The following is a 25,413-nucleotide window of genomic DNA, read 5'->3' as shown; positions in this document are numbered from 1 at the left end:
TAGACCATCATGGAGAGAGGGTTAGGGGTTAGTCTAGACTGGACTATAATATATATAATAGACCACCATGGAGAGAGGGTTAGGGGTTAGTCTAGACTGGACTATAATATATATAATAGACCATCATGGAGAGAGGGTTAGGGGTTAGTCTAGACTGTACTATAATAGACCACCATGGAGAGAGGGTTAGGGGTTAGTCTAGACTGGACTATAATATATATAATAGACCACCATGGAGAGAGGGTTAGGGGTTAGTCTAGACTGGACTATAATATATATAATAGACCACCATGGAGAGAGGGTTAGGGGTTAGTCTAGACTGGACTATAATATATATAATAGACCATCATGGAGAGAGGGTTAGGGGTTAGTCTAGACTGTACTATAATATATATAATAGACCATCATGGAGAGAGGGTTAGGGGTTAGTCTAGACTGTACTATAATAGACCATCATGGAGAGAGGGTTAGGGGTTAGTCTAGACTGTACTATAATATATATAATAGACCATCATGGAGAGAGGGTTAGGGGTTAGTCTAGACTGTACTATAATAGACCATCATGGAGAGAGGGTTAGGGGTTAGTCTAGACTGTACTATAATATATAATAGACCACCATGGAGAGAGGGTTAGGGGTTAGTCTAGACTGGACTATAATATATATAATAGACCATCATGGAGAGAGGGTTAGGGGTTAGTCTAGACTGTACTATAATAGACCATCATGGAGAGAGGGTTAGGGGTTAGTCTAGACTGTACTATAATATATATAATAGACCATCATGGAGAGAGGGTTAGGGGTTAGTCTAGACTGTACTATAATATATATAATAGACCATCATGGAGAGAGGGTTAGGGGTTAGTCTAGACTGTACTATAATATATATAATAGACCATCATGGAGAGAGGGTTAGGGGTTAGTCTAGACTGTACTATAATAGACCACCATGGAGAGAGGGTTAGGGGTTAGTCTAGACTGTACTATAATAGACCATCATGGAGAGAGGGTTAGGGGTTAGTCTAGACTGTACTATAATATATATAATATACCATCATGGAGAGAGGGTTAGGGGTTAGTCTAGACTGGACTATAATATATATAATACACCATCATGGAGAGAGGGTTAGGGGTTAGTCTAGACTGTACTATAATAGACCATCATGGAGAGAGGGTTAGGGGTTAGTCTAGACTGGACTATAATATATATAATAGACCACCATGGAGAGAGGGTTAGGGGTTAGTCTAGACTGTACTATAATATATATAATAGACCATCATGGAGAGAGGGTTAGGGGTTAGTCTAGACTGTACTATAATAGACCACCATGGAGAGAGGGTTAGGGGTTAGTCTAGACTGTACTATAATATATATAATAGACCATCATGGAGAGAGGGTTAGGGGTTAGTCTAGACTGGACTATAATATATATAATAGACCATCATGGAGAGAGGGTTAGGGGTTAGTCTAGACTGTACTATAATATATATAATAGACCATCATGGAGAGAGGGTTAGGGGTTAGTCTAGACTGTACTATAATATATATAATAGACCATCATGGAGAGAGGGTTAGGGGTTAGTCTAGACTGGACTATAATATATATAATAGACCACCATGGAGAGAGGGTTAGGGGTTAGTCTAGACTGTACTATAATAGACCACCATGGAGAGAGGGTTAGGGGTTAGTCTAGACTGTACTATAATAGACCATCATGGAGAGAGGGTTAGGGGTTAGTCTAGACTGGACTATAATAGACCACCATGGAGAGAGGGTTAGGGGTTAGTCTAGACTGTACTATAATAGACCATCATGGAGAGAGGGTTAGGGGTTAGTCTAGACTGTACTATAATAGACCATCATGGAGAGAGGGTTAGGGGTTAGTCTAGACTGGACTATAATAGACCACCATGGAGAGAGGGTTAGGGGTTAGTCTAGACTGGACTATAATAGACCACCATGGAGAGAGGGTTAGGGGTTAGTCTAGACTGGACTATAATAGACCATCATGGAGAGAGGGTTAGGGGTTAGTCTAGACTGTACTATAATATATATAATAGACCATCATGGAGAGAGGGTTAGGGGTTAGTCTAGACTGGACTATAATATATATAATAGACCACCATGGAGAGAGGGTTAGGGGTTAGTCTAGACTGTACTATAATAGACCATCATGGAGAGAGGGTTAGGGGTTAGTCTAGACTGTACTATAATATATATAATAGACCATCATGGAGAGAGGGTTAGGGGTTAGTCTAGACTGTACTATAATATATATAATAGACCATCATGGAGAGAGGGTTAGTGGTTAGTCTAGACTGTACTATAATATATATAATAGACCATCATGGAGAGAGGGTTAGGGGTTAGTCTAGACTGGACTATAATATATATAATAGACCATCATGGAGAGAGGGTTAGGGGTTAGTCTAGACTGGACTATAATATATATAATATACCATCATGGAGAGAGGGTTAGGGGTTAGTCTAGACTGGACTATAATATATATAATACACCATCATGGAGAGAGGGTTAGGGGTTAGTCTAGACTGTACTATAATAGACCATCATGGAGAGAGGGTTAGGGGTTAGTCTAGACTGGACTATAATATATATAATAGACCACCATGGAGAGAGGGTTAGGGGTTAGTCTAGACTGTACTATAATATATATAATAGACCATCATGGAGAGAGGGTTAGGGGTTAGTCTAGACTGTACTATAATAGACCACCATGGAGAGAGGGTTAGGGGTTAGTCTAGACTGTACTATAATATATATAATAGACCATCATGGAGAGAGGGTTAGGGGTTAGTCTAGACTGGACTATAATATATATAATAGACCATCATGGAGAGAGGGTTAGGGGTTAGTCTAGACTGTACTATAATATATATAATAGACCATCATGGAGAGAGGGTTAGGGGTTAGTCTAGACTGTACTATAATATATATAATAGACCATCATGGAGAGAGGGTTAGGGGTTAGTCTAGACTGGACTATAATATATATAATAGACCACCATGGAGAGAGGGTTAGGGGTTAGTCTAGACTGTACTATAATAGACCACCATGGAGAGAGGGTTAGGGGTTAGTCTAGACTGTACTATAATAGACCATCATGGAGAGAGGGTTAGGGGTTAGTCTAGACTGGACTATAATAGACCACCATGGAGAGAGGGTTAGGGGTTAGTCTAGACTGTACTATAATAGACCATCATGGAGAGAGGGTTAGGGGTTAGTCTAGACTGTACTATAATAGACCATCATGGAGAGAGGGTTAGGGGTTAGTCTAGACTGGACTATAATAGACCACCATGGAGAGAGGGTTAGGGGTTAGTCTAGACTGGACTATAATAGACCACCATGGAGAGAGGGTTAGGGGTTAGTCTAGACTGGACTATAATAGACCATCATGGAGAGAGGGTTAGGGGTTAGTCTAGACTGTACTATAATATATATAATAGACCATCATGGAGAGAGGGTTAGGGGTTAGTCTAGACTGGACTATAATATATATAATAGACCACCATGGAGAGAGGGTTAGGGGTTAGTCTAGACTGTACTATAATAGACCATCATGGAGAGAGGGTTAGGGGTTAGTCTAGACTGTACTATAATATATATAATAGACCATCATGGAGAGAGGGTTAGGGGTTAGTCTAGACTGTACTATAATATATATAATAGACCATCATGGAGAGAGGGTTAGTGGTTAGTCTAGACTGTACTATAATATATATAATAGACCATCATGGAGAGAGGGTTAGGGGTTAGTCTAGACTGGACTATAATATATATAATAGACCATCATGGAGAGAGGGTTAGGGGTTAGTCTAGACTGGACTATAATATATATAATAGACCACCATGGAGAGAGGGTTAGGGGTTAGTCTACACTGGACTATAATATATATAATAGACCATCATGGAGAGAGGGTTAGGGGTTAGTCTAGACTGTACTATAATAGTCATCATGGAGAGAGGGTTAGGGGTTAGTCTAGACTGGACTATAATAGACCATCATGGAGAGAGGGTTAGGGGTTAGTCTAGACTGTACTATAATAGACCATCATGGAGAGAGGGTTAGGGGTTAGTCTAGACTGTACTATAATAGACCATCATGGAGAGAGGGTTAGGGGTTAGTCTAGACTGGACTATAATAGACCATCATGGAGAGAGGGTTAGGGGTTAGTCTAGACTGGACTATAATATATATAATAGACCATCATGGAGAGAGGGTTAGGGGTTAGTCTAGACTGTACTATAATATATATAATAGACCACCATGGAGAGAGGGTTAGGGGTTAGTCTAGACTGTACTATATTATATATAATAGACCATCATGGAGAGAGGGTTAGGGGTTAGTCTAGACTGGACTATAATAGACCATCATGGAGAGAGGGTTAGGGGTTAGTCTAGACTGTACTATAATATATATAATAGACCATCATGGAGAGAGGGTTAGGGGTTAGTCTAGACTGGACTATAATATATATAATAGACCACCATGGAGAGAGGGTTAGGGGTTAGTCTAGACTGGACTATAATATATATAATAGACCATCATGGAGAGAGGGTTAGGGGTTAGTCTAGACTGTACTATAATAGACCACCATGGAGAGAGGGTTAGGGGTTAGTCTAGACTGGACTATAATATATATAATAGACCACCATGGAGAGAGGGTTAGGGGTTAGTCTAGACTGGACTATAATATATATAATAGACCACCATGGAGAGAGGGTTAGGGGTTAGTCTAGACTGGACTATAATATATATAATAGACCATCATGGAGAGAGGGTTAGGGGTTAGTCTAGACTGTACTATAATATATATAATAGACCATCATGGAGAGAGGGTTAGGGGTTAGTCTAGACTGTACTATAATAGACCATCATGGAGAGAGGGTTAGGGGTTAGTCTAGACTGTACTATAATATATTTAATAGACCATCATGGAGAGAGGGTTAGGGGTTAGTCTAGACTGTACTATAATAGACCATCATGGAGAGAGGGTTAGGGTTTAGTCTAGACTGTACTATAATATATAATAGACCACCATGGAGAGAGGGTTAGGGGTTAGTCTAGACTGGACTATAATATATATAATAGACCATCATGGAGAGAGGGTTAGGGGTTAGTCTAGACTGTACTATAATAGACCATCATGGAGAGAGGGTTAGGGGTTAGTCTAGACTGTACTATAATATATATAATAGACCATCATGGAGAGAGGGTTAGGGGTTAGTCTAAACTGTACTATAATATATATAATAGACCATCATGGAGAGAGGGTTAGGGGTTAGTCTAGACTGTACTATAATATATATAATAGACCATCATGGAGAGAGGGTTAGGGGTTAGTCTAGACTGTACTATAATAGACCACCATGGAGAGAGGGTTAGGGGTTAGTCTAGACTGTACTATAATAGACCATCATGGAGAGAGGGTTAGGGGTTAGTCTAGACTGTACTATAATATATATAATAGACCATCATGGAGAGAGGGTTAGGGGTTAGTCTAGACTGTACTATAATATACCATCATGGAGAGAGGGTTAGGGGTTAGTCTAGACTGGACTATAATATATATAATACACCATCATGGAGAGAGGGTTAGGGGTTAGTCTAGACTGTACTATAATAGACCATCATGGAGAGAGGGTTAGGGGTTAGTCTAGACTGGACTATAATATATATAATAGACCACCATGGAGAGAGGGTTAGGGGTTAGTCTAGACTGTACTATAATATATATAATAGACCATCATGGAGAGAGGGTTAGGGGTTAGTCTAGACTGTACTATAATAGACCACCATGGAGAGAGGGTTAGGGGTTAGTCTAGACTGTACTATAATATATATAATAGACCATCATGGAGAGAGGGTTAGGGGTTAGTCTAGACTGGACTATAATATATATAATAGACCATCATGGAGAGAGGGTTAGGGGTTAGTCTAGACTGTACTATAATATATATAATAGACCATCATGGAGAGAGGGTTAGGGGTTAGTCTAGACTGTACTATAATATATATAATAGACCATCATGGAGAGAGGGTTAGGGGTTAGTCTAGACTGGACTATAATATATATAATAGACCATCATGGAGAGAGGGTTAGGGGTTAGTCTAGACTGTACTATAATATATATATAATAGACCATCATGGAGAGAGGGTTAGGGGTTAGTCTAGACTGGACTATAATATATATAATAGACCACCATGGAGAGAGGGTTAGGGGTTAGTCTAGACTGTACTATAATAGACCACCATGGAGAGAGGGTTAGGGGTTAGTCTAGACTGGACTATAATATATATAATAGACCACCATGGAGAGAGGGTTAGGGGTTAGTCTAGACTGGACTATAATATATATAATAGACCATCATGGAGAGAGGGTTAGGGGTTAGTCTAGACTGGACTATAATATATATAATAGACCATCATGGAGAGAGGGTTAGGGGTTAGTCTAGACTGGACTATAATATATATAATAGACCATCATGGAGAGAGGGTTAGGGGTTAGTCTAGACTGTACTATAATAGACCACCATGGAGAGAGGGTTAGGGGTTAGTCTAGACTGTACTATAATATATATAATAGACCACCATGGAGAGAGGGTTAGGGGTTAGTCTAGACTGGACTATAATAGACCACCATGGAGAGAGGGTTAGGGGTTAGTCTAGACTGTACTATAATAGACCACCATGGAGAGAGGGTTAGGGGTTAGTCTAGACTGTACTATAATATATATAATAGACCACCATGGAGAGAGGGTTAGGGGTTAGTCTAGACTGCACTATAATAGACCACCATGGAGAGAGGGTTAGGGGTTAGTCTAGACTGTACTATAATTGACCACCATGGAGAGAGGGTTAGGGGTTAGTCTAGACTGTACTATAATATATATAATAGACCATCATGGAGAGAGGGTTAGGGGTTAGTCTAGACTGTACTATAATAGACCACCATGGAGAGAGGGTTAGGGGTTAGTCTAGACTGTACTATAATAGACCACCATGGAGAGAGGGTTAGGGGTTAGTCTAGACTGTACTATAATATATATAATAGACCATCATGGAGAGAGGGTTAGGGGTTAGTCTAGACTGGACTATAATATATATAATAGACCATCATGGAGAGAGGGTTAGGGGTTAGTCTAGACTGTACTATAATATATATAATAGACCATCATGGAGAGAGGGTTAGGGGTTAGTCTAGACTGTACTATAATATATATAATAGACCATCATGGAGAGAGGGTTAGGGGTTAGTCTAGACTGGACTATAATATATATAATAGACCATCATGGAGAGAGGGTTAGGGGTTAGTCTAGACTGTACTATAATATATATATAATAGACCATCATGGAGAGAGGGTTAGGGGTTAGTCTAGACTGGACTATAATATATATAATAGACCACCATGGAGAGAGGGTTAGGGGTTAGTCTAGACTGTACTATAATAGACCACCATGGAGAGAGGGTTAGGGGTTAGTCTAGACTGGACTATAATATATATAATAGACCACCATGGAGAGAGGGTTAGGGGTTAGTCTAGACTGGACTATAATATATATAATAGACCATCATGGAGAGAGGGTTAGGGGTTAGTCTAGACTGGACTATAATATATATAATAGACCATCATGGAGAGAGGGTTAGGGGTTAGTCTAGACTGGACTATAATATATATAATAGACCATCATGGAGAGAGGGTTAGGGGTTAGTCTAGACTGTACTATAATAAGCCACCATGGAGAGAGGGTTAGGGGTTAGTCTAGACTGTACTATAATATATATAATAGACCACCATGGAGAGAGGGTTAGGGGTTAGTCTAGACTGGACTATAATAGACCACCATGGAGAGAGGGTTAGGGGTTAGTCTAGACTGTACTATAATAGACCATCATGGAGAGAGGGTTAGGGGTTAGTCTAGACTGTACTATAATATATATAATATACCATCATGGAGAGAGGGTTAGGGGTTAGTCTAGACTGGACTATAATATATATAATACACCATCATGGAGAGAGGGTTAGGGGTTAGTCTAGACTGTACTATAATAGACCATCATGGAGAGAGGGTTAGGGGTTAGTCTAGACTGGACTATAATATATATAATAGACCACCATGGAGAGAGGGTTAGGGGTTAGTCTAGACTGTACTATAATATATATAATAGACCATCATGGAGAGAGGGTTAGGGGTTAGTCTAGACTGTACTATAATAGACCACCATGGAGAGAGGGTTAGGGGTTAGTCTAGACTGTACTATAATATATATAATAGACCATCATGGAGAGAGGGTTAGGGGTTAGTCTAGACTGGACTATAATATATATAATAGACCATCATGGAGAGAGGGTTAGGGGTTAGTCTAGACTGTACTATAATATATATAATAGACCATCATGGAGAGAGGGTTAGGGGTTAGTCTAGACTGTACTATAATATATATAATAGACCATCATGGAGAGAGGGTTAGGGGTTAGTCTAGACTGGACTATAATATATATAATAGACCACCATGGAGAGAGGGTTAGGGGTTAGTCTAGACTGTACTATAATAGACCACCATGGAGAGAGGGTTAGGGGTTAGTCTAGACTGTACTATAATAGACCATCATGGAGAGAGGGTTAGGGGTTAGTCTAGACTGGACTATAATAGACCACCATGGAGAGAGGGTTAGGGGTTAGTCTAGACTGTACTATAATAGACCATCATGGAGAGAGGGTTAGGGGTTAGTCTAGACTGTACTATAATAGACCATCATGGAGAGAGGGTTAGGGGTTAGTCTAGACTGGACTATAATAGACCACCATGGAGAGAGGGTTAGGGGTTAGTCTAGACTGGACTATAATAGACCACCATGGAGAGAGGGTTAGGGGTTAGTCTAGACTGGACTATAATAGACCATCATGGAGAGAGGGTTAGGGGTTAGTCTAGACTGTACTATAATATATATAATAGACCATCATGGAGAGAGGGTTAGGGGTTAGTCTAGACTGGACTATAATATATATAATAGACCACCATGGAGAGAGGGTTAGGGGTTAGTCTAGACTGTACTATAATAGACCATCATGGAGAGAGGGTTAGGGGTTAGTCTAGACTGTACTATAATATATATAATAGACCATCATGGAGAGAGGGTTAGGGGTTAGTCTAGACTGTACTATAATATATATAATAGACCATCATGGAGAGAGGGTTAGTGGTTAGTCTAGACTGTACTATAATATATATAATAGACCATCATGGAGAGAGGGTTAGGGGTTAGTCTAGACTGGACTATAATATATATAATAGACCATCATGGAGAGAGGGTTAGGGGTTAGTCTAGACTGGACTATAATATATATAATAGACCACCATGGAGAGAGGGTTAGGGGTTAGTCTACACTGGACTATAATATATATAATAGACCATCATGGAGAGAGGGTTAGGGGTTAGTCTAGACTGTACTATAATAGTCATCATGGAGAGAGGGTTAGGGGTTAGTCTAGACTGGACTATAATAGACCATCATGGAGAGAGGGTTAGGGGTTAGTCTAGACTGTACTATAATAGACCATCATGGAGAGAGGGTTAGGGGTTAGTCTAGACTGTACTATAATAGACCATCATGGAGAGAGGGTTAGGGGTTAGTCTAGACTGGACTATAATAGACCATCATGGAGAGAGGGTTAGGGGTTAGTCTAGACTGGACTATAATATATATAATAGACCATCATGGAGAGAGGGTTAGGGGTTAGTCTAGACTGTACTATAATATATATAATAGACCACCATGGAGAGAGGGTTAGGGGTTAGTCTAGACTGTACTATATTATATATAATAGACCATCATGGAGAGAGGGTTAGGGGTTAGTCTAGACTGGACTATAATAGACCATCATGGAGAGAGGGTTAGGGGTTAGTCTAGACTGTACTATAATATATATAATAGACCATCATGGAGAGAGGGTTAGGGGTTAGTCTAGACTGGACTATAATATATATAATAGACCACCATGGAGAGAGGGTTAGGGGTTAGTCTAGACTGGACTATAATATATATAATAGACCATCATGGAGAGAGGGTTAGGGGTTAGTCTAGACTGTACTATAATAGACCACCATGGAGAGAGGGTTAGGGGTTAGTCTAGACTGGACTATAATATATATAATAGACCACCATGGAGAGAGGGTTAGGGGTTAGTCTAGACTGGACTATAATATATATAATAGACCACCATGGAGAGAGGGTTAGGGGTTAGTCTAGACTGGACTATAATATATATAATAGACCATCATGGAGAGAGGGTTAGGGGTTAGTCTAGACTGTACTATAATATATATAATAGACCATCATGGAGAGAGGGTTAGGGGTTAGTCTAGACTGTACTATAATAGACCATCATGGAGAGAGGGTTAGGGGTTAGTCTAGACTGTACTATAATATATATAATAGACCATCATGGAGAGAGGGTTAGGGGTTAGTCTAGACTGTACTATAATAGACCATCATGGAGAGAGGGTTAGGGTTTAGTCTAGACTGTACTATAATATATAATAGACCACCATGGAGAGAGGGTTAGGGGTTAGTCTAGACTGGACTATAATATATATAATAGACCATCATGGAGAGAGGGTTAGGGGTTAGTCTAGACTGTACTATAATAGACCATCATGGAGAGAGGGTTAGGGGTTAGTCTAGACTGTACTATAATATATATAATAGACCATCATGGAGAGAGGGTTAGGGTTTAGTCTAAACTGTACTATAATATATATAATAGACCATCATGGAGAGAGGGTTAGGGGTTAGTCTAGACTGTACTATAATATATATAATAGACCATCATGGAGAGAGGGTTAGGGGTTAGTCTAGACTGTACTATAATAGACCACCATGGAGAGAGGGTTAGGGGTTAGTCTAGACTGTACTATAATAGACCATCATGGAGAGAGGGTTAGGGGTTAGTCTAGACTGTACTATAATATATATAATAGACCATCATGGAGAGAGGGTTAGGGGTTAGTCTAGACTGTACTATAATATACCATCATGGAGAGAGGGTTAGGGGTTAGTCTAGACTGGACTATAATATATATAATACACCATCATGGAGAGAGGGTTAGGGGTTAGTCTAGACTGTACTATAATAGACCATCATGGAGAGAGGGTTAGGGGTTAGTCTAGACTGGACTATAATATATATAATAGACCACCATGGAGAGAGGGTTAGGGGTTAGTCTAGACTGTACTATAATATATATAATAGACCATCATGGAGAGAGGGTTAGGGGTTAGTCTAGACTGTACTATAATAGACCACCATGGAGAGAGGGTTAGGGGTTAGTCTAGACTGTACTATAATATATATAATAGACCATCATGGAGAGAGGGTTAGGGGTTAGTCTAGACTGGACTATAATATATATAATAGACCATCATGGAGAGAGGGTTAGGGGTTAGTCTAGACTGTACTATAATATATATAATAGACCATCATGGAGAGAGGGTTAGGGGTTAGTCTAGACTGTACTATAATATATATAATAGACCATCATGGAGAGAGGGTTAGGGGTTAGTCTAGACTGGACTATAATATATATAATAGACCATCATGGAGAGAGGGTTAGGGGTTAGTCTAGACTGTACTATAATATATATATAATAGACCATCATGGAGAGAGGGTTAGGGGTTAGTCTAGACTGGACTATAATATATATAATAGACCACCATGGAGAGAGGGTTAGGGGTTAGTCTAGACTGTACTATAATAGACCACCATGGAGAGAGGGTTAGGGGTTAGTCTAGACTGGACTATAATATATATAATAGACCACCATGGAGAGAGGGTTAGGGGTTAGTCTAGACTGGACTATAATATATATAATAGACCATCATGGAGAGAGGGTTAGGGGTTAGTCTAGACTGGACTATAATATATATAATAGACCATCATGGAGAGAGGGTTAGGGGTTAGTCTAGACTGGACTATAATATATATAATAGACCATCATGGAGAGAGGGTTAGGGGTTAGTCTAGACTGTACTATAATAGACCACCATGGAGAGAGGGTTAGGGGTTAGTCTAGACTGTACTATAATATATATAATAGACCACCATGGAGAGAGGGTTAGGGGTTAGTCTAGACTGGACTATAATAGACCACCATGGAGAGAGGGTTAGGGGTTAGTCTAGACTGTACTATAATAGACCACCATGGAGAGAGGGTTAGGGGTTAGTCTAGACTGTACTATAATATATATAATAGACCACCATGGAGAGAGGGTTAGGGGTTAGTCTAGACTGCACTATAATAGACCACCATGGAGAGAGGGTTAGGGGTTAGTCTAGACTGTACTATAATTGACCACCATGGAGAGAGGGTTAGGGGTTAGTCTAGACTGTACTATAATATATATAATAGACCATCATGGAGAGAGGGTTAGGGGTTAGTCTAGACTGTACTATAATAGACCACCATGGAGAGAGGGTTAGGGGTTAGTCTAGACTGTACTATAATAGACCACCATGGAGAGAGGGTTAGGGGTTAGTCTAGACTGTACTATAATATATATAATAGACCATCATGGAGAGAGGGTTAGGGGTTAGTCTAGACTGGACTATAATATATATAATAGACCATCATGGAGAGAGGGTTAGGGGTTAGTCTAGACTGTACTATAATATATATAATAGACCATCATGGAGAGAGGGTTAGGGGTTAGTCTAGACTGTACTATAATATATATAATAGACCATCATGGAGAGAGGGTTAGGGGTTAGTCTAGACTGGACTATAATATATATAATAGACCATCATGGAGAGAGGGTTAGGGGTTAGTCTAGACTGTACTATAATATATATATAATAGACCATCATGGAGAGAGGGTTAGGGGTTAGTCTAGACTGGACTATAATATATATAATAGACCACCATGGAGAGAGGGTTAGGGGTTAGTCTAGACTGTACTATAATAGACCACCATGGAGAGAGGGTTAGGGGTTAGTCTAGACTGGACTATAATATATATAATAGACCACCATGGAGAGAGGGTTAGGGGTTAGTCTAGACTGGACTATAATATATATAATAGACCATCATGGAGAGAGGGTTAGGGGTTAGTCTAGACTGGACTATAATATATATAATAGACCATCATGGAGAGAGGGTTAGGGGTTAGTCTAGACTGGACTATAATATATATAATAGACCATCATGGAGAGAGGGTTAGGGGTTAGTCTAGACTGTACTATAATAAGCCACCATGGAGAGAGGGTTAGGGGTTAGTCTAGACTGTACTATAATATATATAATAGACCACCATGGAGAGAGGGTTAGGGGTTAGTCTAGACTGGACTATAATAGACCACCATGGAGAGAGGGTTAGGGGTTAGTCTAGACTGTACTATAATAGACCACCATGGAGAGAGGGTTAGGGGTTAGTCTAGACTGTACTATAATATATATAATAGACCACCATGGAGAGAGGGTTAGGGGTTAGTCTAGACTGTACTATAATAGACCACCATGGAGAGAGGGTTAGGGGTTAGTCTAGACTGTACTATAATAGACCACCATGGAGAGAGGGTTAGGGGTTAGTCTAGACTGTACTATAATATATATAATAGACCACCATGGAGAGAGGGTTAGGGGTTAGTCTAGACTGTACTATAATAGACCACCATGGAGAGAGGGTTAGGGGTTAGTCTAGACTGTACTATAATATATATAATAGACCACCATGGAGAGAGGGTTAGGGGTTAGTCTAGACTGGACTATAATATATATAATAGACCATCATGGAGAGAGGGTTAGGGGTTAGTCTAGACTGTACTATAATATATATATAATAGACCATCATGGAGAGAGGGTTAGGGGTTAGTCTAGACTGGACTATAATATATATAATAGACCACCATGGAGAGAGGGTTAGGGGTTAGTCTAGACTGTACTATAATAGACCACCATGGAGAGAGGGTTAGGGGTTAGTCTAGACTGGACTATAATATATATAATAGACCACCATGGAGAGAGGGTTAGGGGTTAGTCTAGACTGGACTATAATATATATAATAGACCATCATGGAGAGAGGGTTAGGGGTTAGTCTAGACTGGACTATAATATATATAATAGACCATCATGGAGAGAGGGTTAGGGGTTAGTCTAGACTGGACTATAATATATATAATAGACCATCATGGAGAGAGGGTTAGGGGTTAGTCTAGACTGTACTATAATAAACCACCATGGAGAGAGGGTTAGGGGTTAGTCTAGACTGTACTATAATATATATAATAGACCACCATGGAGAGAGGGTTAGGGGTTAGTCTAGACTGGACTATAATAGACCACCATGGAGAGAGGGTTAGGGGTTAGTCTAGACTGTACTATAATAGACCACCATGGAGAGAGGGTTAGGGGTTAGTCTAGACTGTACTATAATATATATAATAGACCACCATGGAGAGAGGGTTAGGGGTTAGTCTAGACTGTACTATAATAGACCACCATGGAGAGAGGGTTAGGGGTTAGTCTAGACTGTACTATAATAGACCACCATGGAGAGAGGGTTAGGGGTTAGTCTAGACTGTACTATAATATATATAATAGACCACCATGGAGAGAGGGTTAGGGGTTAGTCTAGACTGTACTATAATAGACCACCATGGAGAGAGGGTTAGGGGTTAGTCTAGACTGTACTATAATATATATAATAGACCATCATGGAGAGAGGGTTAGGGGTTAGTCTAGACTGGACTATAATATATATAATAGACCATCATGGAGAGAGGGTTAGGGGTTAGTCTAGACTGGACTATAATATATATAATAGACCATCATGGAGAGAGGGTTAGGGGTTAGTCTAGACTGGACTATAATATATATAATAGACCATCATGGAGAGAGGGTTAGGGGTTAGTCTAGACTGTACTATAATATATATAATAGACCATCATGGAGAGAGGGTTAGGGGTTAGTCTAGACTGTACTATAATAGACCACCATGGAGAGAGGGTTAGGGGTTAGTCTAGACTGGACTATAATATACCACCATGGAGAGAGGGTTAGGGGTTAGTCTAGACTGTACTATAATATATATAATAGACCACCATGGAGAGAGGGTTAGGGGTTAGTCTAGACTGTACTATAATATATATAATAGACCATCATGGAGAGAGGGTTAGGGGTTAGTATAGACTGGACTATAATATATATAATAGACCACCATGGAGAGAGGGTTAGGGGTTAGTCTAGACTGTACTATAATAGACCATCATGGAGAGAGGGTTAGGGGTTAGTCTAGACTGGACTATAATATATATAATAGACCACCATGGAGAGAGGGTTAGGGGTTAGTCTAGACTGTACTATAATATATATATAATAGACCACCATGGAGAGAGGGTTAGGGGTTAGTCTAGACTGTACTATAATAGACCATCATGGAGAGAGGGTTAGGGGTTAGTCTAGACTGTACTATAATATATATAATAGACCACCATGGAGAGAGGGTTAGGGGTTAGTCTAGACTGGACTATAATATATATATAATAGACCACCATGGAGAGAGGGTTAGGGGTTAGTCTAGACTGGACTATAATATATATAATAGACCACCATGGAGAGAGGGTTAGGGGTTAGTCTAGACTGTACTATAATAGACCATCATGGAGAGAGGGTTAGGGGTTAGTCTAGACTGTACTATAATATATATATAATAGACCATCATGGAGAGAGGGTTAGGGGTTAGTCTAGACTGTACTATAATATATATAATAGACCACCATGGAGAGAGGGTTAGGGGTTAGTCTAGACTGTACTATAATATATATAATAGACCACCATGGAGAGAGGGTTAGGGGTTAGTCTAGACTGTACTATAATAGACCATCATGGAGAGAGGGTTAGGGGTTAGTCTAGACTGGACTATAATATATATAATAGACCATCATGGAGAGAGGGTTAGGGGTTAGTCTAGACTGGACTATAATATATATAATAGACCATCATGGAGAGAGGGTTAGGGGTTAGTCTAGACTGTACTATAATAGACCATCATGGAGAGAGGGTTAGGGGTTAGTCTAGACTGTACTATAATAGACCATCATGGAGAGAGGGTTAGGGGTTAGTCTAGACTGGACTATAATAGACCACCATGGAGAGAGGGTTAGGGGTTAGTCTAGACTGGACTATAATGTACCACCATGGAGAGAGGGTTAGGGGTTAGTCTAGACTGTACTATAATATATATAATAGACCACCATGGAGAGAGGGTTAGGGGTTAGTCTAGACTGGACTATAATATATATAATAGACCACCATGGAGAGAGGGTTAGGGGTTAGTCTAGACTGGACTATAATATATATAATATACCACCATGGAGAGAGGGTTAGGGGTTAGTCTAGACTGTACTATAATATATATAATAGACCATCATGGAGAGAGGGTTAGGGGTTAGTCTAGACTGGACTATAATATATATAATAGACCATCATGGAGAGAGGGTTAGGGGTTAGTCTAGACTGTACTATAATATATATAATAGACCACCATGGAGAGAGGGTTAGGGGTTAGTCTAGACTGTACTATAATATATATAATAGACCACCATGGAGAGAGGGTTAGGGGTTAGTCTAGACTGGACTATAATATATATAATAGACCACCATGGAGAGAGGGTTAGGGGTTAGTCTAGACTGTACTATAATATATATAATAGACCACCATGGAGAGAGGGTTAGGGGTTAGTCTAGACTGTACTATAATATATATAATAGACCACCATGGAGAGAGGGTTAGGGGTTAGTATAGACTGGACTATAATATATATAATAGACCACCATGGAGAGAGGGTTAGGGGTTAGTCTAGACTGTACTATAATAGACCATCATGGAGAGAGGGTTAGGGGTTAGTCTAGACTGTACTATAATATATATAATAGACCATCATGGAGAGAGGGTTAGGGGTTAGTATAGACTGGACTATAATATATATAATAGACCACCATGGAGAGAGGGTTAGGGGTTAGTCTAGACTGTACTATAATAGACCATCATGGAGAGAGGGTTAGGGGTTAGTCTAGACTGTACTATAATAGACCACCATGGAGAGAGGGTTAGGGGTTAGTCTAGACTGGACTATAATATATATAATAGACCATCATGGAGAGAGGGTTAGGGGTTAGTCTAGACTGTACTATAATATATATAATAGACCATCATGGAGAGAGGGTTAGGGGTTAGTATAGACTGGACTATAATATATATAATAGACCACCATGGAGAGAGGGTTAGGGGTTAGTCTAGACTGTACTATAATAGACCATCATGGAGAGAGGGTTAGGGGTTAGTCTAGACTGTACTATAATATATATAATAGACCACCATGGAGAGAGGGTTAGGGGTTAGTCTAGACTGGACTATAATATATATAATAGACCATCATGGAGAGAGGGTTAGGGGTTAGTCTAGACTGTACTATAATAGACCACCATGGAGAGAGGGTTAGGGGTTAGTCTAGACTGTACTATAATAGACCACCATGGAGAGAGGGTTAGGGGTTAGTCTAGACTGTACTATAATAGACCACCATGGAGAGAGGGTTAGGGGTTAGTCTAGACTGTACTATAATAGACCACCATGGAGAGAGGGTTAGGGGTTAGTCTAGACTGGGCTATAATATATATAATAGACCATCATGGAGAGAGGGTTAGGGGTTAGTCTAGACTGTACTATAATATATATAATAGACCATCATGGAGAGAGGGTTAGGGGTTAGTCTAGACTGTACTATAATATATATAATAGACCTTCATGGAGAGAGGGTTAGGGGTTAGTCTAGACGGTACTATAATAGACCACCATGGAGAGAGGGTTAGGGGTTAGTCTAGACTGTACTATAATAGACCACCATGGAGAGAGGGTTAGGGGTTAGTCTAGACTGTACTATAATAGACCATCATGGAGAGAGGGTTAGGGGTTAGTCTAGACTGTACTATAATATATATAATAGACCACCATGGAGAGAGGGTTAGGGGTTAGTCTAGACTGTACTATAATATATATAATAGACCACCATGGAGAGAGGGTTAGGGGTTAGTCTAGACTGTACTATAATAGACCATCATGGAGAGAGGGTTAGGGGTTAGTCTAGACTGGACTATAATATATATAATAGACCACCATGGAGAGAGGGTTAGGGGTTAGTCTAGACTGGACTATAATATATATAATAGACCACCATGGAGAGAGGGTTAGGGGTTAGTCTAGACTGGACTATAATATATATATAATAGACCATCATGGAGAGAGGGTTAGGGGTTAGTCTAGACTGGACTATAATAGACCATCATGGAGAGAGGGTTAGGGGTTAGTCTAGACTGGACTATAATAGACCATCATGGAGAGAGGGTTAGGGGTTAGTCTAGACTGTACTATAATAGACCACCATGGAGAGAGGGTTAGGGGTTAGTCTAGACTGTACTATAATAGACCATCATGGAGAGAGGGTTAGGGGTTAGTCTAGACTGTACTATAATATATATAATAGACCACCATGGAGAGAGGGTTAGGGGTTAGTCTAGACTGTACTATAATATATATAATAGACCACCATGGAGAGAGGGTTAGGGGTTAGTCTAGACTGTACTATAATATATATAATAGACCACCATGGAGAGAGGGTTAGGGGTTAGTCTAGACTGTACTATAATAGACCATCATGGAGAGAGGGTTAGGGGTTAGTCTAGACTGTACTATAATAGACCATCATGGAGAGAGGGTTAGGGGTTAGTCTAGACTGTACTATAATAGACCATCATGGAGAGAGGGTTAGGGGTTAGTCTAGACTGGACTATAATATATATAATAGACCACCATGGAGAGAGGGTTAGGGGTTAGTCTAGACTGGACTATAATATATATAATAGACCATCATGGAGAGAGGGTTAGGGGTTAGTCTAGACTGTACTATAATATATATAATAGACCATCATGGAGAGAGGGTTAGGGGTTAGTCTAGACTGTACTATAATAGACCATCATGGAGAGAGGGTTAGGGGTTAGTCTAGACTGGACTATAATATATATAATAGACCACCATGGAGAGAGGGTTAGGGGTTAGTCTAGACTGGACTATAATAGACCATCATGGAGAGAGGGTTAGGGGTTAGTCTAGACTGGACTATAATATATATAATAGACCATCATGGAGAGAGGGTTAGGGGTTAGTCTAGACTGTACTATAATATATATAATAGACCATCATGGAGAGAGGGTTAGGGGTTAGTCTAGACTGGACTATAATAGACCATCATGGAGAGAGGGTTAGGGGTTAGTCTAGACTGTACTATAATATACCATCATGGAGAGAGGGTTAGGGGTTAGTCTAGACTGTACTATAATATATATAATAGACCACCATGGAGAGAGGGTTAGGGGTTAGTCTAGACTGTACTATAATAGACCATCATGGAGAGAGGGTTAGGGGTTAGTCTAGACTGGACTATAATATATATAATAGACCACCATGGAGAGAGGGTTAGGGGTTAGTCTAGACTGTACTATAATAGACCATCATGGAGAGAGGGTTAGGGGTTAGTCTAGACTGGACTATAATATATATAATAGACCATCATGGAGAGAGGGTTAGGGGTTAGTCTAGACTGTACTATAATATATATAATAGACCATCATGGAGAGAGGGTTAGGGGTTAGTCTAGACTGGACTATAATATATATAATAGACCATCATGGAGAGAGGGTTAGGGGTTAGTCTAGACTGGACTATAATATATATAATAGACCACCATGGAGAGAGGGTTAGGGGTTAGTCTAGACTGTACTATAATATATATAATAGACCATCATGGAGAGAGGGTTAGGGGTTAGTCTAGACTGGACTATAATATATATAATAGACCATCATGGAGAGAGGGTTAGGGGTTAGTCTAGACTGTACTATAATAGACCATCATGGAGAGAGGGTTAGGGGTTAGTCTAGACTGTACTATAATAGACCACCATGGAGAGAGGGTTAGGGGTTAGTCTAGACTGTACTATAATAGACCATCATGGAGAGAGGGTTAGGGGTTAGTCTAGACTGGACTATAATATATATAATAGACCACCATGGAGAGAGGGTTAGGGGTTAGTCTAGACTGGACTATAATATATATAATAGACCATCATGGAGAGAGGGTTAGGGGTTAGTCTAGACTGGACTATAATAGACCATCATGGAGAGAGGGTTAGGGGTTAGTCTAGACTGTACTATAATATATATATAATAGACCATCATGGAGAGAGGGTTAGGGGTTAGTCTAGACTGTACTATAATATATATAATAGACCACCATGGAGAGAGGGTTAGGGGTTAGTCTAGACTGTGTACTATAATAGACCATCATGGAGAGAGGGTTAGGGGTTAGTCTAGACTGTACTATAATAGACCACCATGGAGAGAGGGTTAGGGGTTAGTCTAGACTGGACTATAATATATATAATAGACCATCATGGAGAGAGGGTTAGGGGTTAGTCTAGACTGGACTATAATAGACCATCATGGAGAGAGGGTTAGGGGTTAGTCTAGACTGGACTATAATATATATAATAGACCATCATGGAGAGAGGGTTAGGGGTTAGTCTAGACTGTACTATAATATATATAATAGACCACCATGGAGAGAGGGTTAGGGGTTAGTCTAGACTGTACTATAATAGACCATGGAGAGAGGGTTAGGGGTTAGTCTAGACTGTACTATAATATATATAATAGACCACCATGGAGAGAGGGTTAGGGGTTAGTCTAGACTGTACTATAATAGACCATGGAGAGAGGGTTAGGGGTTAGTCTAGACTGTACTATAATATATATAATAGACCACCATGGAGAGAGGGTTAGGGGTTAGTCTAGACTGTACTATAATAGACCATCATGGAGAGAGGGTTAGGGGTTAGTCTAGACTGTACTATAATATATATAATAGACCATCATGGAGAGAGGGTTAGGGGTTAGTCTAGACTGTACTATAATAGACCATCATGGAGAGAGGGTTAGGGGTTAGTCTAGACTGTACTATAATATATATATAATAGACCATCATGGAGAGAGGGTTAGGGGTTAGTATAGACTGGACTATAATATATATAATAGACCATCATGGAGAGAGGGTTAGGGGTTAGTCTAGACTGTACTATAATAGACCATCATGGAGAGAGGGTTAGGGGTTAGTCTAGACTGTACTATAATATATATAATAGACCATCATGGAGAGAGGGTTAGGGGTTAGTCTAGACTGTACTATAATACTGTTTACTGTTCTCCAGGCATGGCTGTGCTGGACGAGACCACCATGGAGAGAGCGATGGAGGAGTTTGGGCGGTGTTGCTATGACAGAAGGAGCCATGCCATAACAACTGAGGGGGGGCTTGGCATGGAGTACGACGAGGACGTTGTGTGTGACGTCTGTCGGTCACCTGACAGCGAGGACAACAGTGAGATGGTGTTCTGTGACAAGTGCAACGTCTGTGTTCACCAGGTATGGCTTTTGTTTTATTTCCACCGTTTTTAATATTGCTCATAATGATGCTCTTTAATGGCCAAACTGTCTGGGCATGTTCTGTGTTTTCCAGGTGTGTTATGGGATTCTGAAGGTACCAAAGGGTAGCTGGCTGTGTCAGACCTGTGCTCTCTGCATCTCGCCCAAATGCCAAGTCTGCCCCAAGAAGGGCGGGGCCATGAAGCCCACCCGCAGCGGAACCAAGTGGGTCCACGTCAGCTGTGCCCTGTGGATCCCCGAGGTGATGACCCCTGAACCCCAACCCTTAACCCTTACCCTTACCCCTGCTTATTGGAAGTTAGCTTCCACACAGAAGTAAATTAACAAAAGTGTTGATCTTCTGTTGTCATTTATGTAAACAAAAAACATAGTTGGCCTGGGTCTGTATTGTGAAACTGCAGATTTGTGAAAGATAATGTGACCCCTGGTCTGCGTAGGTGAGCATTGGGAACCCAGAGAAGATGGAGCCGATCACCAACATGTCCCACATCCCCAGTAACAGATGGGCTCTGACCTGCTGTCTCTGTAAAGACCCAACTGGAGCCTGTATACAGGTACAGACCCTAACCCTAACCCTAACCCTAACCCGACTGGAGCCTGTATACAGGTACAGACCCTAACCCTAACCCTAACCCAACTGGAGCCTGTATACAGGTACAGACCCTAACCCTAACCCTAACCCTAACCCTAACCCGACCGGAGCCTGTATACAGGTACAGACCCTAACCCTAACCCTAACCCTAACCAGACTGGAGCCTGTATACAGGTACAGACCCTAACCCTAACCCTAACCCTAACCCGACTGGAGCCTGTATACAGGTACAGACCCTAACCCTAACCCAACTGGAGCCTGTATACAGGTACAGACCCTAACCCTAACCCTAACCCTAACCCTAACCCGACTGGAGCCTGTATACAGGTACAGACCCTAACCCTAACCCTAACCAGACTGGAGCCTGTATACAGGTACAGACCCTAACCCTAACCCGACTGGAGCCTGTATACAGGTACAGACCCTAACCCTAACCCTAACCCTAACCCGACTGGAGCCTGTATACAGGTACAGACCCTAACCCTAACCCTAACCCAACTGGAGCCTGTATACAGGTACAGACCCTAACCCTAACCCTAACCCTAACCCGACTGGAGCCTGTATACAGGTACAGACCCTAACCCTAACCCAACTGGAGCCTGTATACAGGTACAGACCCTAACCCTAACCCTAACCCAACTGGAGCCTGCATACAGGTACAGACCCTAACCCTAACCCGACCGGAGCCTGTATACAGGTACAGACCCTAACCCTAACCCGACCGGAGCCTGCATACAGGTACAGACCCTAACCCTAACCCTAACCCTAACCCGACCGGAGCCTGCATACAGGTACAGACCCTAACCCTAACCCTAACCCTAACCCGACCGGAGCCTGCATACAGGTACAGACCCTAACCCTAACCCTAACCCGACCGGAGCCTGCATACAGGTACAGACCCTAACCCTAACCCAACTGGAGCCTGTATACAGGTACAGACCCTAACCCTAACCCTAACCAGACTGGAGCCTGTATACAGGTACAGACCCTAACCCTAACCCGACCGGAGCCTGTATACAGGTACAGACCCTAACCCTAACCCTAACCCTAACCCGACCGGAGCCTGCATACAGGTACAGACCCTAACCCTAACCCTAACCCGACCGGAGCCTGTATACAGGTACAGACCCTAACCCTAACCCTAACCCTAACCCGACTGGAGCCTGTATACAGGTACAGACCCTAACCCTAACCCTAACCCAACTGGAGCCTGTATACAGGTACAGACCCTAACCCTAACCCTAACCCAACTGGAGCCTGCATACAGGTACAGACCCTAACCCTAACCCGACCGGAGCCTGTATACAGGTACAGACCCTAACCCTAACCCGACCGGAGCCTGCATACAGGTACAGACCCTAACCCTAACCCTAACCCGACCGGAGCCTGCATACAGGTACAGACCCTAACCCTAACCCTAACCCTAACCCGACCGGAGCCTGCATACAGGTACAGACCCTAACCCTAACCCAACTGGAGCCTGTATACAGGTACAGACCCTAACCCTAACCCTAACCCTAACCAGACTGGAGCCTGTATACAGGTACAGACCCTAACCCTAACCCGACCGGAGCCTGTATACAGGTACAGACCCTAACCCTAACCCTAACCCTAACCCGACCGGAGCCTGCATACAGGTACAGACCCTAACCCTAACCCGACTGGAGCCTGTATACAGGTACAGACCCTAACCCTAACCCTAACCGGAGCCTGTATACAGGTACAGACCCTAACCCTAACCCTAACCCGACTGGAGCCTGTATACAGGTACAGACCCTAACCCTAACCCTAACCCTAACCCGACTGGAGCCTGTATACAGGTACAGACCCTAACCCTAACCGGAGCCTGTATACAGGTACAGACCCTAACCCTAACCCTAACCCTAACCCGACTGGAGCCTGTATACAGGTACAGACCCTAACCCTAACCCTAACCGGAGCCTGTATACAGGTACAGACCCTAACCCTAACCGGAGCCTGTATACAGGTACAGACCCTAACCCTAACCCTAACCCGACCGGAGCCTGCATACAGGTACAGACCCTAACCCTAACCCTAACCCTAACCCGACCGGAGCCTGCATACAGGTACAGACCCTAACCCTAACCCTAACCCTAACCCGACCGGAGCCTGCATACAGGTACAGACCCTAACCCTAACCCGACTGGAGCCTGCATACAGGTACAGACCCTAACCCTAACCCTAACCCGACTGGAGCCTGCATACAGGTACAGACCCTAACCCTAACCCGACTGGAGCCTGCATACAGGTACAGACCCTAACCCTAACCCTAACCCGACTGGAGCCTGTATACAGGTACAGACCCTAACCCTAACCCGACTGGAGCCTGTATACAGGTACAGACCCTAACCCTAACCCGACTGGAGCCTGCATACAGGTACAGACCCTAACCCTAACCCTAACCCGACTGGAGCCTGCATACAGGTACAGACCCTAACCCTAACCCTAACCGGAGCCTGTATACAGGTACAGACCCTAACCCTAACCCTAACCGGAGCCTGCATACAGGTACAGACCCTAACCCTAACCCGACCGGAGCCTGTATACAGGTACAGACCCTAACCCTAACCCGACCGGAGCCTGTATACAGGTACAGACCCTAACCCTAACCCGACTGGAGCCTGTATACAGGTACAGACCCTAACCCTAACCCGACTGGAGCCTGTATACAGGTACAGACCCTAACCCTAACCCGACCGGAGCCTGTATACAGGTACAGACCCTAACCCTAACCCTAACCGGAGCCTGTATACAGGTACAGACCCTAACCCTAACCCGACTGGAGGCTGTATACAGGTACAGACCCTAACCCTAACCCGACTGGAGCCTGTATACAGGTACAGACCCTAACCCTAACCCTAACCGGAGCCTGTATACAGGTACAGACCCTAACCCTAACCCTAACCCTAACCGGAGCCTGCATACAGGTACAGACCCTAACCCTAACCCGACCGGAACCTGTATACAGGTACAGACCCTAACCCTAACCCGACCGGAGCCTGTATACAGGTACAGACCCTAACCCTAACCCAACTGGAGCCTGTATACAGGTACAGACCCTAACCCTAACCCGACCGGAGCCTGTATACAGGTACAGACCCTAACCCGACTGGAGCCTGTATACAGGTACAGAACCTAACCCTAACCCGACCGGAGCCTGTATACAGGTACAGACCCTAACCCGACTGGAGCCTGTATACAGGTACAGACCCTAACCC

The 25,413-nt window shown here is 42.0% G+C and overlaps 1 protein-coding gene across 1 annotated transcript in view; it reads left to right on the top strand.

Annotated features, from left to right (window-relative positions):
• LOC311121750 (protein Jade-1-like) overlaps nucleotides 1-25,413 on the top strand; it is a gene marked incomplete at both ends in the record, with an annotated part of 78,317 nt that overhangs the window by 26,634 nt on the left and 26,270 nt on the right. The window contains 3 exons of the mRNA XM_084196202.1: nucleotides 21,350-21,561; nucleotides 21,656-21,823; nucleotides 22,020-22,136. Coding sequence (XP_084052328.1) covers nucleotides 21,350-21,561; nucleotides 21,656-21,823; nucleotides 22,020-22,136 — 497 coding nt within the window. The remainder of the gene's footprint in view (nucleotides 1-21,349; nucleotides 21,562-21,655; nucleotides 21,824-22,019; nucleotides 22,137-25,413) is intronic.

This window comes from Coregonus lavaretus (assembly GCF_964263955.1).
Source record: "Coregonus lavaretus genome assembly, contig: HAP1_SCAFFOLD_308, whole genome shotgun sequence".
Classification (NCBI taxonomy): domain Eukaryota; kingdom Metazoa; phylum Chordata; class Actinopteri; order Salmoniformes; family Salmonidae; genus Coregonus; species Coregonus lavaretus.
Note: the sequence above shows the minus strand (reverse complement) of the source record. Positions and strands in the feature narration are given on the sequence as shown.